The sequence below is a fragment of the Biomphalaria glabrata genome, chromosome 11 (genome assembly GCF_947242115.1).
Source record: "Biomphalaria glabrata chromosome 11, xgBioGlab47.1, whole genome shotgun sequence".
Classification (NCBI taxonomy): domain Eukaryota; kingdom Metazoa; phylum Mollusca; class Gastropoda; family Planorbidae; genus Biomphalaria; species Biomphalaria glabrata.
In genome coordinates this window covers 14,274,000-14,292,395 of record NC_074721.1, presented here as the reverse complement: position 1 = coordinate 14,292,395, position 18,396 = coordinate 14,274,000, and the positions used below count along the sequence as shown (strand labels likewise).

The 18,396-nt window shown below is 34.4% G+C and overlaps 1 protein-coding gene across 12 annotated transcripts in view; it reads left to right on the top strand.

Annotated features, from left to right (window-relative positions):
* The window catches only part of LOC106054827 (stAR-related lipid transfer protein 3-like), a 50,485-nt gene extending 35,907 nt beyond the window's left edge, over positions 1–14,578 (top strand). For all 12 annotated transcript variants that reach the window (XM_056003586.1, XM_056003583.1, XM_056003585.1 and 9 more), the window contains 5 exons: positions 7,866–8,027; positions 8,374–8,469; positions 9,500–9,684; positions 11,188–11,281; positions 13,446–14,578. In XM_056003586.1, coding sequence (XP_055859561.1) covers positions 7,866–8,027; positions 8,374–8,469; positions 9,500–9,684; positions 11,188–11,281; positions 13,446–13,550 — 642 coding nt within the window. In that variant the 3' untranslated portion in view covers positions 13,551–14,578. The remainder of the gene's footprint in view (positions 1–7,865; positions 8,028–8,373; positions 8,470–9,499; positions 9,685–11,187; positions 11,282–13,445) is intronic.
* Positions 14,579–18,396: the final 3,818 nt, after the last annotated feature.

The window sequence follows — 18,396 nt, the reverse complement described above, 5'->3', positions numbered from 1 at the left end:
ATAAGGCGATTTTATGGTCTACCTTTTAATCTGCACAGGAGTTATGGCACTTGCGGGCTTCTGTTAGATTCTGTTGAATCATTGACGTCATATTTTGCACTTAGATTACTGAAATTGAAAGTGTTTGTGGGGGGGGGGGGGTGACCACAGTGACGTAACACTTTGTGAATGAACATGTAGCTGGTGTGGAGAGTTCATCCATAGAAGCCATGTTCTCTTTGACCTTGCTTACTGGTTTCTTGTCCTGCTCTTTGAAAGTCTCTGGGGACTGAGCGTATGCTTATGATACAACTTTCAAATGGTAGGTTGATGAGTTATAATTGAGTTTCTGTTTCTGTCCATCTGTCCGCTGTTAGCTCTGCCTCCGTTCATTATGAACACCATGAAACCCTGCGGCTGTGAGCTATGTCCATACATACAAGCCTAGAACATGAGGCTGCCAAGACCTGTCGACATTGAATACGGCTCTAGTCTGGGCCAGTCAAAAAGAATTATGAGAAAAGTTTTCCACTTTCTCTTCGTATGGGGGGCACCGGAGGGTCGAAGTTAGGCCCGAACCGTGCTAAGTAAGAACCAGCGGGACATTGACCCATTCTGCAATTGGCTATAATAACTTGTTCAGGTTCAGGCCTGTGTAGCCTTCCAGCACGGGAAGGTCCAGTCGGGCGAAGGACGATTGGGACAAGGATTAGATAGAGAGATAACTGGTTCATGGCCGACACAGAGGCTGTCCTTGTACGGGGACAAGGCGACCTTAAGACTCACTGCTCGCTTCCTCGCACGTGCTCTAAGGGAGGTAATTCTCAGCATGTTGTTCGTTGTTAATGGGGTTTCTGACTCTGTCCTGTCGGGGCACCCCGTGTGTCTGGGAGCATAAGAAGCTCATCCAGTGACGTAACCGGTGCATCAATTCATTGACGTCTGGCTTAATGTTCACAAGGCCTGTCCATCTAGCGCGACATTTGTGTAACAGCGTATAGTGGGCTGAAAAGGCCTGGACTGATACCTACTAACTAACTGCAATTTGAACTTCCTGACTCGATCTAATAGGAATGTATAGTGTGTCTGCTTCACTCAAGTGAGAATAAACCAAGATTTATTTTTAGAATAGATATAGATTATAGATCTATGCTTCACAACCTTTTAAACGTGACTTTTTGAAGTCTTCTGTGGTGAACTAGTCATTCCAGTCAGATCGCCCGTTTCTTGGGTTACATCAACGCTAAGTATTCTTAAGACGACATTTTGTCCATTTAGAAGCTCAACTCTAGAACTTTGGACTTTTTTTTTTTTGGGTCGGTGCATGTGTACCCTATATCCAGTTCAAAGCCCAAACACATTCGGATTTGTCCGCGTGTGTAAACGTTTAAAATGACATAAAACTTTTAATTCCAATTTTTTTAACGTGTGGACTATTCTGTCGCCATGGAGATATGGAAATAGTACCATACCGTGAAGAATGCTGGGAATTAATTACGTGGAAGTCACGTCGGCAGTAAGATTTTTACAATGTAGATTTATAATAATTTTTTTTTTAGTGTGGGTGCTTATTAAGTTGTTTTTTTTTTTTTAAAGAATCATTTGCATCATAGAAATGAATTATTATTCGTTCACTGGCACGTCAGGGTCGAGATTTACAAAAGAAAACTAAAACTCATTGTAGTCCTCTAAACGTAATATTATTGTCTTTGTGGACGTGACCTTCAAAACGTTGGGTTTGTGACTGCGTTTGTTAGGCTTGGACTTGAAGTTTCATGTTTAAAGTACTACTAACAACTTAGTCAAAGTCTTAGTCTTTCATTTTTACAAAGTATTTATCAACTCACTCTTGTTCAAATCTGGTACACGTTATTTCTCCCACTTCGAAATCTCGTATCAAGTTGAACCTTTGCAGTAATTCATTGTCCCTAACAAAACATGAATCAATTTAAAAAGTAACCAATTGTTGAATAATTATAATTTTTTAGAAAAGGGGAGATAAATCGTGCAGTAATGAGATATTGTAGTAATTTATTCTGTTCTTTTCCTTACCTAAACTTTGCATTTAAAAAATATTCCGAGTTCAGTGATGGGTCGTCGCAATGCTCGAGATCTAATATGTTTACAAACTCTGGTTCTATCCCATTCCCATATATAGGCAAAAATGTTGGGGAAAAAAAGGGGGGGGTTACACTACTGGCTTTGTTTCAGAGACATAGAGCTCGGTCTCAGTTCAATATCGAAGTAACCGAACACCGTAAGAGACCTTGGAGTGGTGCGGGAATAATTTCGTATTTGAAGACTCGGCCTTACGTAACTGCACGCCGTTGCAATCCTTCGTAATAAAAGTCGTTTTGGTGACAAGGGGAACAACTAGACGTTCTGTGTGCCTGCGTGTTTCTGTGTAACTTCTGTAAGCGAGCTTGGTGAGGACTGACACTTGATTGAGATCCAGATTTCTTTATAGCTTAAGATCCACAGTCCTATGTTTGTGATGGAACGTTTGATTTTAATAAGATGGCCTACAGAAACTCTCGTGTGCTTTAGGTACATTAGGAATCAATTGCGTGCTAGGCCTTGAGATCATCTTCAAGGGGTCACGTGTTAGTTCATATTTGTTCCGTTTTCAACTTGTCTTAATCTTCGTAGTCCGGGGGGGGGGGGGGGGAGTTATTTGATCTTTGACCACCCCCTCTCCTCAGCACACAGCTTCCACAATGTGTTCCCAGCCATTGTTTATTATATCGGTATGGGCCTAACGTAGTGTGCTATTGTTGTACGGGTTACTGTAGGCTTGAATGATTACTGGAATAGGTTTCAGAATAGGCCTACTAGGAATGACGAATTACAGTGCAGTTGATTACTACATTACTACAACTACTTGTCAGCAAACTTACCACAATAAAGAACATATAGAGCGATGTCTTTTCATAGTTTCAATGCAAACCGGTCGAACTGTCTGAGTCTTTATCTTCAATGGTTGAAGAATGTCAGCTATTTAGTTTATTATCTACTTACTTTAAAATGTTTTTTTTATGAGCTGTTCTACTTCTAATACATCACACTATTGCATAAGATCCCCGTCTAAACATTCTTTGGGATATCAAAAACTTCTATTAGTTTTTAAGTTTAAATCACTAGGGTGGCTCCTTACTTTGATAAATTCATACATGTTGTCATAATTCTATTTGGCTGATTGTCTTTCATTCATACATGTTGTCATAATTCTATTTGGGTGATTGTCTTTCATTCATACATGTTGTCATAATTCTATTTGGCAGATTGTCTTTCATTCATACATGTTGTCATAATTCTATTTGGCTGATTGTCTTTCATTCATACATGTTGTCATAATTCTATTTGGCTGATTGTCTTTCATTCATACATGTTGTCATAATTCTATTTGGCTGATTGTCTTTCATTCATACATGTTGTCATAATTCTATTTGGCTGATTGTCTTTCATTCATACATGTTGCCATAATTCTATTTGGCTGATTGTCTTTCATTCATACATGTTGCCATAATTCTATTTGGCTGATTGTCTTTCATTCATGCATGTACTCAAACTTCTATTTGCTGATTGTCTTTCATTCACACATGTCAGTTCTATTGGTGACCCCCACCGATCCATTGTGTGCTTGCCCACTGGGCCAGTCCGCCTCTGCTAATCACCATTGACAGCTTTAGAGTTATGTATGTTATAGGTATGTTCTCTATAAATGTATATTTGAATTTAAAAAGTGAAAGTGGCTCTGTTCACAAATAGTAACTAGTTACAAATCAGAAGATCTTCTTGACAAAGTGTATAGTGTGCAATATAGAGATCTTTATTGTAGTTTTTAGTTGGTATAGATCAATACAGTATTTTATATTTTTAAGCCCTTTTTTCCTCCATAGTAAAATATGACATTGCATAATTTTTCGCCTTTTTTTCCCCTTGTTTTTATTTCTCCTGAACATACAGAGTTACATGCAGTACAACATACAGAGTTACATGCAGTACAACATACAGAGTTACATGCAGTACAACATACAGAGTTACATGCAGTACAACATACAGAGTTACATGCAGTACAACATACAGAGTTACATACAGTACAACATACAGAGTTACATGCAGTACAACATACAGAGTTACATGCAGTACAACATACAGAGTTACATGCAGTACAACATACAGAGTTACATGCAGTACAACATACAGAGTTACATGCAGTACAACATACAGAGTTACATGCAGTACAACATACAGAGTTACATGCAGTACAACATACAGAGTTACATGCAGTACAACATACAGAGTTACATGCAGTACAACATACAGAGTTACATGCAGTACAACATACAGAGTTACATGCAGTACAACATACAGAGTTACATGCAGTACAACATACAGAGTTACATGCAGTACAACATACAGAGTTACATGCAGTACAACATACAGAGTTACATGCAGTACAACATACAGAGTTACATGCAGTACAACATACAGAGTTACATGCAGTACAACATACAGAGTTACATGCAGTACAACATACAGAGTTACATGCAGTACAATGTACAGAGTTACATGCAGTACAACATACAGAGTTACATGCAGTACAACATACAGAGTTACATGCAGTACAACTTCAGAGTTACATGCAGTACAACATACAGAGTTACATGCAGTACAACATACAGAGTTACATGCAGTACAACATACAGAGTTACATGCAGTACAACTTCAGAGTTACATGCAGTACAACATACAGAGTTACATGCAGTACAATGTACAGAGTTACATGCAGTACAACATACAGAGTTACATGCAGTACAACATACAGAGTTACATGCAGTACAACTTCAGAGTTACATGCAGTACAACATACAGAGTTACATGCAGTACAACATACAGAGTTACATGCAGTACAACATACAGAGTTACATGCAGTACAATGTACAGAGTTACATGCAGTACAACATACAGAGTTACATGCAGTACAACATACAGAGTTACATGCAGTACAACATACAGAGTTACATGCAGTACAATGTACAGAGTTACATGCAGTACAACATACAGAGTTACATGCAGTACAACATACAGAGTTACATGCAGTACAACATACAGAGTTACATGCAGTACAATGTACAGAGTTACATGCAGTACAACATACAGAGTTACATGCAGTACAACATACAGAGTTACATGCAGTACAACATACAGAGTTACATGCAGTACAACATACAGAGTTACATGCAGTACAACATACAGAGTTACATGCAGTACAACATACAGAGTTACATGCAGTACAACATACAGAGTTACATGCAGTACAACATACAGAGTTACATGCAGTACAACATACAGAGTTACATGCAGTACAACATACAGAGTTACATGCAGTACAACGTACAGAGTTACATGCAGTACAATGTACAGAGTTACATGCAGTACAACATACAGAGTTACATGCAGTACAACATACAGAGTTACATGCAGTACAACATACAGAGTTACATGCAGTACAACATACAGAGTTACATGCAGTACAACATACAGAGTTACATGCAGTACAACGTACAGAGTTACATGCAGTACAACATACAGAGTTACATGCAGTACAACATACAGAGTTACATGCAGTACAACATACAGAGTTACATGCAGTACAACATACAGAGTTACATGCAGTACAACATACAGAGTTACATGCAGTACAACATACAGAGTTACATGCAGTACAACATACAGAGTTACATGCAGTACAACATACAGAGTTACATGCAGTACAACATACAGAGTTACATGCAGTACAACATACAGAGTTACATGCAGTACAACATACAGAGTTACATGCAGTACAACATACAGAGTTACATGCAGTACAACATACAGAGTTACATGCAGTACAACATACAGAGTTACATGCAGTACAACATACAGAGTTACATGCAGTACAACATACAGAGTTACATGCAGTACAACATACAGAGTTACATGCAGTACAACATACAGAGTTACATGCAGTACAACGTACAGAGTTACATGCAGTACAATGTACAGAGTTACATGCAGTACAACATACAGAGTTACATGCAGTACAACATACAGAGTTACATGCAGTACAACATACAGAGTTACATGCAGTACAACATACAGAGTTACATGCAGTACAACGTACAGAGTTACATGCAGTACAATGTACAGAGTTACATGCAGTACAACATACAGAGTTACATGCAGTACAACATACAGAGTTACATGCAGTACAACATACAGAGTTACATGCAGTACAACGTACAGAGTTACATGCAGTACAACATACAGAGTTACATGCAGTACAACATACAGAGTTACATGCAGTACAACATACAGAGTTACATGCAGTACAACATACAGAGTTACATGCAGTACAACATACAGAGTTACATGCAGTACAACATACAGAGTTACATGCAGTACAATGTACAGAGTTACATGCAGTACAACATACAGAGTTACATGCAGTACAACATACAGAGTTACATGCAGTACAACATACAGAGTTACATGCAGTACAACATACAGAGTTACATGCAGTACAACATACAGAGTTACATGCAGTACAACATACAGAGTTACATGCAGTACAACATACAGAGTTACATGCAGTACAACATACAGAGTTACATGCAGTACAACATACAGAGTTACATGCAGTACAACATACAGAGTTACATGCAGTACAACATACAGAGTTACATGCAGTACAACATACAGAGTTACATGCAGTACAACATACAGAGTTACATGCAGTACAACATACAGAGTTACATGCAGTACAACATACAGAGTTACATGCAGTACAACATACAGAGTTACATGCAGTACAACATACAGAGTTACATGCAGTACAACATACAGAGTTACATACAGTACAACATACAGAGTTACATACAGTACAACATACAGAGTTACATGCAGTACAACATACAGAGTTACATACAGTACAACATACAGAGTTACATGCAGTACAACATACAGAGTTACATGCAGTACAATGTATTGTTTCCTAGTGTTGCCATTTAAACACTACATTAATAAGTAAATCTTTTAAACTTTGGGAAGTCTTTGGGGCTAGTGAGCTATAACCTATTTCTGCATTTATACTTACTTGGATGAGTCAATTGGATTATGAAAACAAATTGAACCATTACATCAGAGTTTGACTTTGCTGGCTACACAAGGTTTTAGTCACAACAGTTTTATGGGTCACCACCAATTCTGTAACATGTAAATTAAGCATTTTAAAAAGTTAAAAAAGAAGAAAAAAAAGCCCTTTTGTTTAATTACAACTTTAAAAAGAGAGTCTAATGATAACTTTTATTTGTGATGCTTGTGCCTTGTATTGACATTTTGATGGTCCAAATTTTAAGTCACCCTGTCCCCTTGTCATCCTCTAGACAGTGGTCAATGTGAGACAAAACTTTTTTTCAATTGTGACATTCATGCATTTATCAGAAAAACAGGTTTCTTACACTTATGTCATCATGTGTGGACATCATTATAACATTTCTTCATGGACAATGGATTTAGAGCAGGGTGGGCTCAAGGCTAGAAATGTAGTCCTGTCCTAAAGCCTTGAGCCAACTATTGCTTGGACCTCAGATCCTTTGTTTAGTAGAAATTACCTTGACCACCAGATCCTGAAATCTTTTTTAAAATTAATTATTGTACTTCTTGAAATGCCTTATTGCTGTGCATGTGTTTAGACTTGTTGACTTTATAGTTTAGTGTTATATTCTGACATATATGTGGGTGTTTAAACTTGTTGACTTTATAGTTTAGTGTTATATTCTGACATATATGTGGGTGTTTAGACTTGTTGACTTTTATGTTGATTGCTATGTTGTCTCCAGGAGAGTGAGTACATGAAGCTAGCCAAACATTCCTGGGAGGTGCTGTGGACTTATCTGAACAGCCCAGAGTCAGACTGGACAGTAGAGACTGGTGTTGATGAGATGACAGGAGTTGTACACAGCAAGAGGGTGAAAGGAGTGGGCAAAGTGTTTAGATTGAAGGTTGGTCCTTCACAACTACATACAATTAAACATATTGAAGCCTCTGAATCTGATTTATTTCATCTTTGTATTGTGTATGTGCTATGTCTTTGTGCCTTTTAATTTATAGATTTTTTTCTGCTTTAATAGTTTAATTTCTATGTCAAAAAACATGGTTATACTGGTAACATATTTCATATCTCATTGTAAATGCTATATTCATTTCATATTTGGTAAATGAAAGATTATTGTGCACATGTATTAAAATAGAGAGTAGTTATATCTAAAACAGAGTAGTTTTATCCCAATCTGAGAAACTTATGATCTGCTTGATCAAGTGTTTAACTTTTATTTTCTCAATCCCCAGGGTATTGTAGACCTGCCATTCAAACAGTTATACGAGGAGTTGACATTCAAACCAGAGCAACAGCCAAGGTGGAACAAAGCTCTTAAAGAAAGTAGGGTAAGTATTGGTTGTTTGTTTGGAATAGTTAGTTGGTAAATGTTTGGAATAGTTAGTTGGTAAATGTTTGGAATAGTTAGTTGGTGAATGTTTGGAATAGTTAGTTGGTAAATGTTTGGAATAGTTAGTTGATAAATGTTTGGAATAGTTAGTTGGTGAATGTTTGGAATAGTTTGGTGGTGATTGTTTGGAATAGTTAGTTGGTAAATGTTTGGAATAGTTAGTTGGTAAATGTAATTTGCAAAAACCTGTGTCACAGTTAGTTGTTTGAAATAGGTATCTAGTATATTGTGTGGCTAATACAATGCCTTTATTTCTAGATTGAAACCCAATGACATAATGTCAAAGCATAGGCCAAGGGTTGTTGAAATATGAAAGTGCTGAACAGTTGAAGGATGTAGAATATTGAATATTTTAATAGCACAATACTTAAATCACAAACACTCAAAGTGATCAAGTCGTAAATGCACACTATTAATGTAAATGCACACTATTAATGTAAATGCACACTATTAATGTAAATGCACACTATTAATGTAAATGCACACTATTAATGTAAATGCACACTATTAATAAACTAAAATATAATTTCACAAAAAAAAAAAAAGTCAGGTTAACAAGTAAATGACTATATTGGACTCAACTGAACTGAATTTTCTCTCTTCTTAGTTATTTATATTCTTAGTTTGGTTTTGAAAAAAAAACATCAATACTTGTGAATATTCCAGACACTAAAGTAAAACAAAACTTTAACTATTTAATTTTGTGTGCCATAACCTGAACTGTTTTTAGCCTTGAGCCCACACTGCTCTAAATCCATTGCATTGTTAAGAATGATGAGTAAGATAATGTATGAATTTGTGACAATATTCAAAACAAGACACTCTATGTAATTAGTACTTGGAGTATGTTCATTTTGTATGCTTGAGTCTTCAAGGAAGTTTTCTTGTACTTTTTTAACAAATAATTTATACTGCATCATATATTTTTTTATATAAATGGTTGGCCTCTTCTGTCTTGTTCCCTTTAGGTCCTTCAAGTTGTGGATGACCACACAGATGTACTGTACAATATTGCTGCAGAGATTGCAGGCGGAGTCATCACCAGCAGGGATTTTGTCAGTTTGAGGTCGTGGGGTCAGCGTGATGGTATCTATCTAGGTGCTGGCATGGCAGTCACCCATCCAGACATGCCGCCTCAAAAGAGCTATGTTAGGTCTGTATCATTAAAAAATGGGGGAATTATTTTCATTAGCTTTGTGGGCTAGTTCTATAAAATACTGTATTGCCTCCAGCATGCACAAAGTATTTTTAAAGTGATTATTGGGTAGTGCAGGCCAATGCCACTCTTTAATTAGTTTTAAGGGGGTGTAAACAAACTTAATATTCTATGATTGTGTACCAATGAAGGCATTAATAATGTTATGGGTTAAAGAAAAGTTTTATGAACAAGAAATAAATGAATATTGAATTTCTTAATTATAGTTTCAGGATTTTCTAAGATATACATGTCTAGCATCATATTTTAAACATCTGGCATTAAATCTGAAAACAAAACAATTTGTTAAAAATAAATGTTGATATATTTTCTCAGTCTACATGTGTATTTAACCTTATAGTGACCAGTGTTCTTTATTCTTTCTCCACCTCCCACACCTGTCCCTTCTCTATTATCTGGTTCAGTAAGATACATTTACTTCCTACTTGTTTCACTTTATCTCTCCCAGTACTAAACATTCTTAGATAAAATTCAAACCTTAAGACGATAGCACCATTTTTGGCGGAAAAATCTTTCATTCCGAAATATGAGAAATGCAAAAGTACTATGCATAAAAAGTACATAAAAAAGCTAGAAAACTGAAACTCTGAACAATTTTTTTCATAAGCATTTCACTTGCTTAAAATGTTGACCCTAAAATATCCTACTCGAAAACATCCTGTCTAATTGAAATCTAATAGACAACAGTAACAAAAAAAATACAAGACAGTAAACACTACATGATGCTCCTGCCCTCTTGAAAAAACAAACCAAACTTGATCTTGTTCTCTACACCAGCCACCAACAAGTTACACTTACTACCTTAGGTAATATTTACAAAATTGATTATATGTTTTGTTTTTTCTGATTTGACATCAACTTTTTCTGGAGCCAATTGAGGCAACAAAACCAAATTTTAAGTGCTTTTGATTTCTATCAGTCCTTAGATTTATTCAGTAGAACAAAAGAGACTGCATTTCATAATAATAATCTTTATAATCCGTAAGGAAATTTGTCTTACAATTTGTGCATTACACCAAACAAAACATTATAACTATATAAAACAATAATGTACATTCACATCAGACTCACTCATAATTTACATGTGAAAAGTTTATCAGTTTCTATTTAATGATTTGATTGCCAGGGTAACCAAAAAGTTTTTGTGTCTGTTTGTCTTTGCTATCGGTGTCTTATAGCTTTTTTGTGATGGTAAAATCTTGTGCTTATTAATTTTGAATCTTGAGTAGATCAACATCATAACTAAAATGTATCTGATCTTAGCCTGCATCGTAATGTCAATGAAATCCTCATGTACAAGTGCAGTACATTTTGTTTTTTAACTTCCCACACCAATCCAAGTCTTCAGTACACTGACATTTTTTTTTACTTTTTAAATAAATGAAGTGATGTACTTTTTGTCTTTTTTTTTTAATGTCTTTTTTTTTATTATTATTTCAGGGGTACAAATGGAGTTGGTGGCTGGGTATATAAAAGTTACCAAGGAGACCCCAAGAAAACATTATTTTTCTGGTTTATGAACACAGATATAAAAGTAAGTGATCAGTTTTGTGATGTTGAAGTAGTCTTGTAGTGCTTCTGTGAAAAAGTGATTGCACATGTAGTACCAGTATTTAGAACAAGTATATGTTCATTGTGGTGATTAATAGGCCTGATGTTAGATGGTGGCCCATGGAAAAGTAGCCCACCTCCTATATACAGCCATATATAAACATGGACTGTAACAGTTCATAGACATGGAAGGTGCATGTCCATAAATTATCAATAACCTGGACACTGCTTATTCTTCATGGAAAAATATTGATAGAAAGGGGATACCCTTGGCTTCATCTTTTCAGAGTGAGGGTCCTAGATATGCAAGGCATGCTACTTTTCCATGGGCCAACCTGTAAAAAGAGAAAATATCACCTCAAACAGCAAACAACAAAATAATTAAAACTAATTATTGTAGTCAGCATCATCACCAAGATCAAGCATTTCAACACCATTGTTAAACCAATTCTACTGTATGAAGCAGAAATCTGGACAACCATCTTCGCCTCAGTGAAAAAAAATCAAGGTATATATATCAATACCTGCCTCAGGAAGATTCTCATTATCTCAAATGAGGAACAGTGGTAAAGAACAAAGTAGCAGCCTATTGATGTAGATATCCTTCAGAGATATTGAAGGTGGATAGGCTACACTTTTCGCAAGCCTGCATCCAACATTACAATGCAAGCCCTCCCCCTGGAACCCCCAAGGAAAGAGGAAGAGGGGATGGCAGAGGAATACATGGCACTGTTATTTGGAAGCAGATACCAAGCAAATGGGCAAGATGTGGGGTCAGCTGTAGAGACTCGCCCAGAACTGAGATGCCTGGATGAAGCTTGTTGGTGGCCAATGACCCAGATAGAACCCCAGGCAGAAATGAGATGAAATGAGTGTAGTAAGAATAGAATTAGATGGCTCTTTACAATTTTTATTTTTAAAAAAACGACAAGAATTCTGTCTGTTTTATGTTTCTCTGATGTCATCTCTTATTCATGTTTATGAGTGTTGTTCTACTGTACTACACAATTCAAACTAAAGGGAAGTATACATAAAAAGATGCAGTTTAAGGATGAAGCTTGCTTGCACCTAATTTGCCTTCCATATTTTCTTGCTTAGATAGTGATATCCATTAATCAGTGTTGACTTGTATTTAGAGCCTGTAGTGTAGTTTATGTTTAATATCTTTTATATTTTCTTTTACCTTTTTATTATTTTTTTGTCTTTCTGTTCAGTCCACTTTAGTTTATACTAATTAGTCTTGTTCTGAAAATGTAACCTACGTAACAAATCTGAAATTATCAAACCTGGGACGAAATGGTGGCAGATACTTACCAGTCTTGCCACTTGGGCTCAATTATATATAGACCATTGTAATAAGTCTGTTGAAGGGGTACCACACTAGATCTGTCGACTGTCTTTCTTCATTCCTCTCTGTCTGTTGCCTTGGATAGAATTTCATTCTTTTAATGTTGTCTTCCAATCCCTAAGTTATTGAAAAAACAAATAATTCAAATCAGACAGGATTTTTTACTTGGATTTTAGGAAATATCTGACCTTCGTCTCAAATTGAAGCCTGATGCTTGATGAGAAAAATAAAACAGTAGATCATGCTGTGTTCATGAGGTCCTAGTTAGATGGGCCAATGACTTTTATTTACCAGCAACCTAACAAAATTTTTACTTCAGACAAACTTTAGGATTGCGTTCTCTTAAGACTGGCTAGACAGTGTTATAATCTTTTTACAAATTATTTCTGGTTACACTGTAGTGTGGTGGATGAGTGGTAAAACATTTGGCTTCCGAACTGAGGGATCCTGGGTTCGAATCTTGGATTTTTAATTTCAGGATATTAAGGGCTCCTCTGAGTCCACCCAGCTCTTAAGCAATGGGTACCTGACATTAGTTAAGGGAAGTAAATGTGATTGTTTGTTGGGGTTAGGGTTACTGGCCACTTGACACCCTTGTTAATTTTGGGTCACGGAAGCAGATGACCTTTACATCATCTGCCCCATAGATCACTAAGGGAACTTACTATTTTCTTTACTGTATTACAAAATCTCAAAATTAATATCCTTTAAGTGTATTGTAAGTCGACTAGCCAGATAAATTTAAAGACGACTTTGTATTTGCATCTAAATCATGTTTTTTTTTAAATATCATTTCCAGGGCTGGTTTCCTCAAGCATTGATTGATGCCAACATGGCCAAAGTGTTAATGGATTTCTTAAATGACCTGCGAGCCCATGTGAAAGATATGTCACCAAGCTCCTAGCCGTCAGCCTGTGTGTGTGTGTGTGATAGCTATTTTAAAATTATTCAACTATTTATTTGAAGGACTTGTTGACTGACTCTGTGATGTTCTTTGACACTTCTTCCCTTAAGGGAAATAACTGCACATCTTCAGCATCAGAACTAAGGGTTGGTACTGAAAACTTGGCTGTAATACAAAAACTGTAAAGTGCTCAACTAAAAAAAATATTTTCCTGAGATAGATTTTCATCAATAACACATATGAAGGCAGCACTTTTTTTTTTCAGGGGCTTTCAATAAAATGAGGTAATTAGTAGGAACTCTTCTGAGCAATGAATTGTTTTTCCACACTTCTATAATGTGGTTGCTTAGCTACCCTTTAGTATATCCAAAATATCATTCTTATATGTGATAGGACACATTAATTATGTTACAGTACATTTCTAAGACATCTTTCACAAAGGTTATTATTTTTTTCTCGTTATTTAACTTCATCTGTAGCTCTCTAAGCAAGCTTTTCTTATGGGATCAACCATTCTTTTATTGAGATGTTTCTCTGTGGTAAATACATATCTCTCTTTTTTAGGGTCCTGCACCAAAGGGTTAATTTAGTTTCCCATACATGGTTGTGTACTAATTGCAATTAGTAAACCAATAATTATTCATCTAATGAATACTTTGCCCACAATTTCTATGCCGAATACTTTTTCTTTTAAGGAAACATAGACTGTTTTTATTTGGAGCATATGTTGACATTTTATTGCTTAATTAGAACAATATTAAAGATATATGTACCCTATACTTAAGGTTATAGCTACTGGATACATTATTTGCTCATTAAAATATGATGTTAACATCACAGCACATCAAACAGAATGAGCCTAATCCTTATAAGGAGAGTTTCTTTTAGATTTATTTGCGTTTTTTTCTGTATTGTTTTTGAGCATCTACAAAATAAAATGCAGTTATTTACCATATAATTATTTATGTTTATCATCAGGTCCTTAGTTAGACTAAGTGTCCGCCAGCATAAGTTCCATCTTCACTGTGTGCAATGCTAGGTTTTAAAAATTGATTTGCGATAAAGTTGTATTTTTGTTCCATCTCACTGGAGGTGGCTCTGTTGTTTTATTTTTACTTTGTATAACTACTTTTGAAACATAATAATTGCTTGCTGACAACAGTAGACAATCTTGAAGTCCTATTGATGCTTTGTATTTGTTGTTCTCTTGAAAATGGCATTGGTTATATTCTTTTTAAATAGGAAGCTGTGAGAAATAATTGACTTTTGTTGCAGGTCACAGTAAGTAGTGGAGAGTATCTAGAAAAAAAATGAAACTTTGTATGTCTATTTTGTATTTTAATTCTTCTGTTTTTGTAAACATTTGTTTTTAGCTCTTAAGTTTGTGTGTTGGCTTTTGTTTCCCTGGTCTTTCACTGCTCTAAATATGAATGCCATCACTCATCATTTGTTGTTTATGATGCAGCCTGTTGATATCTGCTGCTGTTGTCTAAATACATTCATACATTTCATATTGAACTTCTAGGCTCATGTTTCATGTCAGTTTAATTTTTTAAAAATTTTCTTTCTTTGCCTTTCCTTAGCATTTGTACTAGAGTAAGAAATTTTATTATATGATATATAATGTTACTTTTAAATTGATGTATTTGTTTTGAAAGTTTCACCATTTTAATTATTATATAGAACAAAAAAAAATACTTTTATTTCATTCTTTAGAGTGTTTTTAAAATATGTATTGTCAATCATATTGTTTTTGTTGTTTGTGCATTGAAAAAAAAATGTTTTTGTAAATATATACACATTTTTGATAGGTTTACACTTTTCAAAAGTTGGACTTTGCTGAGTGAAAAATTGAAATGCTATGCTAATTTTATTTTTTCAGAATTATGTACATTTTTAGTATATTAATAAATTTTTAAGCAGTTAATTTTTTAAAAGTCTGTTAGACATACAATATATATAATATTACTTTATTTTATGGCCTTTAATTTTTTTTTAATGGTCAAAATCCCAATCTTCACCAGAATTCAAATCCCCAGTTTGGAAGCAAAGCACTTTACTACACAGCCCTCATAAAACAAAGACATATATTCAAAAGCTGTTTTGGATAGCTACCAGAAATAAAGCTTTTAAGAATGGCAGGCATCCTTTCTTGTACATCCCCCTTGACCTGATCCTTTTGGAGCTTTGCAAATTTTGGTAAGAGGCACACATACTCTACATACATATACAAACTTGTGTGGACTCTTGTAGTCTATAGACTGGTATACAAGTCAGAAGTGTCTAGCTTGTTGGTAGAATCTTCTTGAGTCACAGTTTCTAAGATACTCCTGTAGTCTACAGACTCAAACAAGATGCTGAGAGGAGTTTTGATCACATAAAGCGATGACATAGTTTTGATTTTTTTTCTGCATAATCGATTTTAGAGTTTGTTTTTCAATTGTCTGTTAAAATAAATACATTGTTCAAGATATAAATACAAAATGTGATGCTAAGTGCTGAGACAATGAATAGATGCGTACAAATATGAAATATGAAGCATAGTTTTGATTTTTTTTCTGCATAATCGATTTTAGAGTTTGTTTTTCAATTGTTTGTTAAAATAAATACATTGTTCAAGATATAAATACAAAATGTGATGCTAAGTGCTGAGACAATGAATAGATGCGTACAAATATGAAATATGAAGCCTGGTTAAAGACATTATGAAAGTATATTTTGAGTTATTAGTCCTATACTATATATGTGATTGTACTGACTTGTGTTGTATTCATTTTGAAGCAAAATACAAATGTATAGGAACTAACAGAGTTCCTTGGGCTTATTTGGAACATTTGAATGTTTGTGCTTTAAAATGTTTTTTTTATATCTATGAGACTAGGTTTACTTAATGTTTTATTACTTATTATATGTTAAGTAAAGCTTGATACTACTACAAAATGATGTGAACAGCTATATATATATATTGAATATATATTGTACACTGATATAAAGCTAGAACATGCATTAAATTTTGTTTTATTCTCAATACAATGTACATTCTTGCTTCTTTATCATGTTTCTTTCTCTCATGAATTTGAACAAAAGAAAGTGTTTTATAGGTTGTGTCTGTAGTGAACACCTGTATCTTAAGGAATGCTCAATTCTCTGACATCTGTAAGCTCAAAGTTTTTCTTCATTTCATCTATTGTCATTTCTTTTTTAAATTGATGACCATTGTTTTATAGTTCATATTATATGTATATATAAATAATATCATACCTGAAAATCAAGCTATGTTCATAATGAACAGTATGTACGTTAAAGATATACACAAGTCTTTGAATGCCATCAAGTATACAGACTTTCACTTGATTTAGAGAGAATCCATCCATTTTTTGTTTTATGCCAATCATAACTGACAGAGATTGTTTAATGATTAAATCATAAGATTTTTTACAATCGTAAAGCTTTTTGAAATTTGAATGTATACAATTATTTAGATATTTCATGAGTGTGTCCTTTTTGTTGAATTGTCAGAATGTAATTTAGACCACACAGGGAAAAAAACAGTTTGTTCTCTTTTTTTTTAAAACTTTGAAACAAACAAAATTTGGGTAATCATTTTTATTGTAATTATTTATTTTTATTTCAATAATGATATTGTGTAAATATATTTTTCATTTAACATAAATAGTTTCAAAACCTGACTACTAAATCTAAGTATGTAGTCAGTGGAACAATGAATTCATTTTTTGAACCAAAAGTGAATGTGGTCATCATATGGACATGTGTGTTAGATGTGGTCTTCTTATGAACATTTGTGTTAGATGTGGTCTTCATTTGAGCATGTTTTATATGTGGTCTTCTTATGAACATCTGTTATGTGTGGTCTTCATATGAACATTTGTTATGTGTGGTCTTCATATGAACATCTGTTATGTGTGGTCTTCATATGAACATTTGTTATGTGTGGTCTTCATATGAACATTTTGTTATGTGTGGTCTTCATATAAACATCTGTTATGTGTGGTCTTCATATGATCATTTGTTATGTGTGGTCTTCATATAAACATCTGTTATATGTGGTCTTCATATGGAAACCTGTTTGTGAGTCATTTTAAACTTTGACAAAAAAAAATGTTTTTTTTAGTTTTTTTTTTAAATAAATATGAAATGCTTGTTTTTCCAGTAATATAAATTGTAAGTTTTTGTTATAAATATAAACTGCAAGCTTGACTTAATAAAATAAAATGAAAGTTTTATTGTTTAAAAAAAAATGTTTTGTTATATTTCTATACTCTGTAAGCTAGCAACTCGCACAAGTTGAAAGTAATTTAAACAGGCAAAAATTTTTTTAAATCCTTAAAAAAAAAACAAAGCTTATCTAAGGGAAAAAACTCTGCACTCACAACTATATCTCTCAATAATGTAGATGTTCTTCCCTTATTTGATATTACATAAAATAATTAATTACATGTGATTAATTGACTAATTTTTTTTTTTATTGATTCATGTCTTGTCTATGCCAATAAATAATTGTGCAAAGTATCAAGTTGATCCGAGAATGGGTGTGGAAGAAATTATGTGTATACAATTTTTACCAGACAGACAGAGTTGATATAAGCTTTTTAATATAAAGAAATTATTCAGATGATCTTATTAACAAATTATACTGAAACCAGTTAAGTAGCATGCAAAATCTTACTTTGTAGTAGTCAGACATGAAGCACATTTCTCATTTCCTATGAAATCTAAGATGGCTTTAGAGTTCAATCCTCGTTTTAAAAAGCCAGCCACTTTCATGGCATGTGTAGATTTAATCTGAGACAATCTTGGACGCTGACTGCAGAGCTAGAGAGGAGGA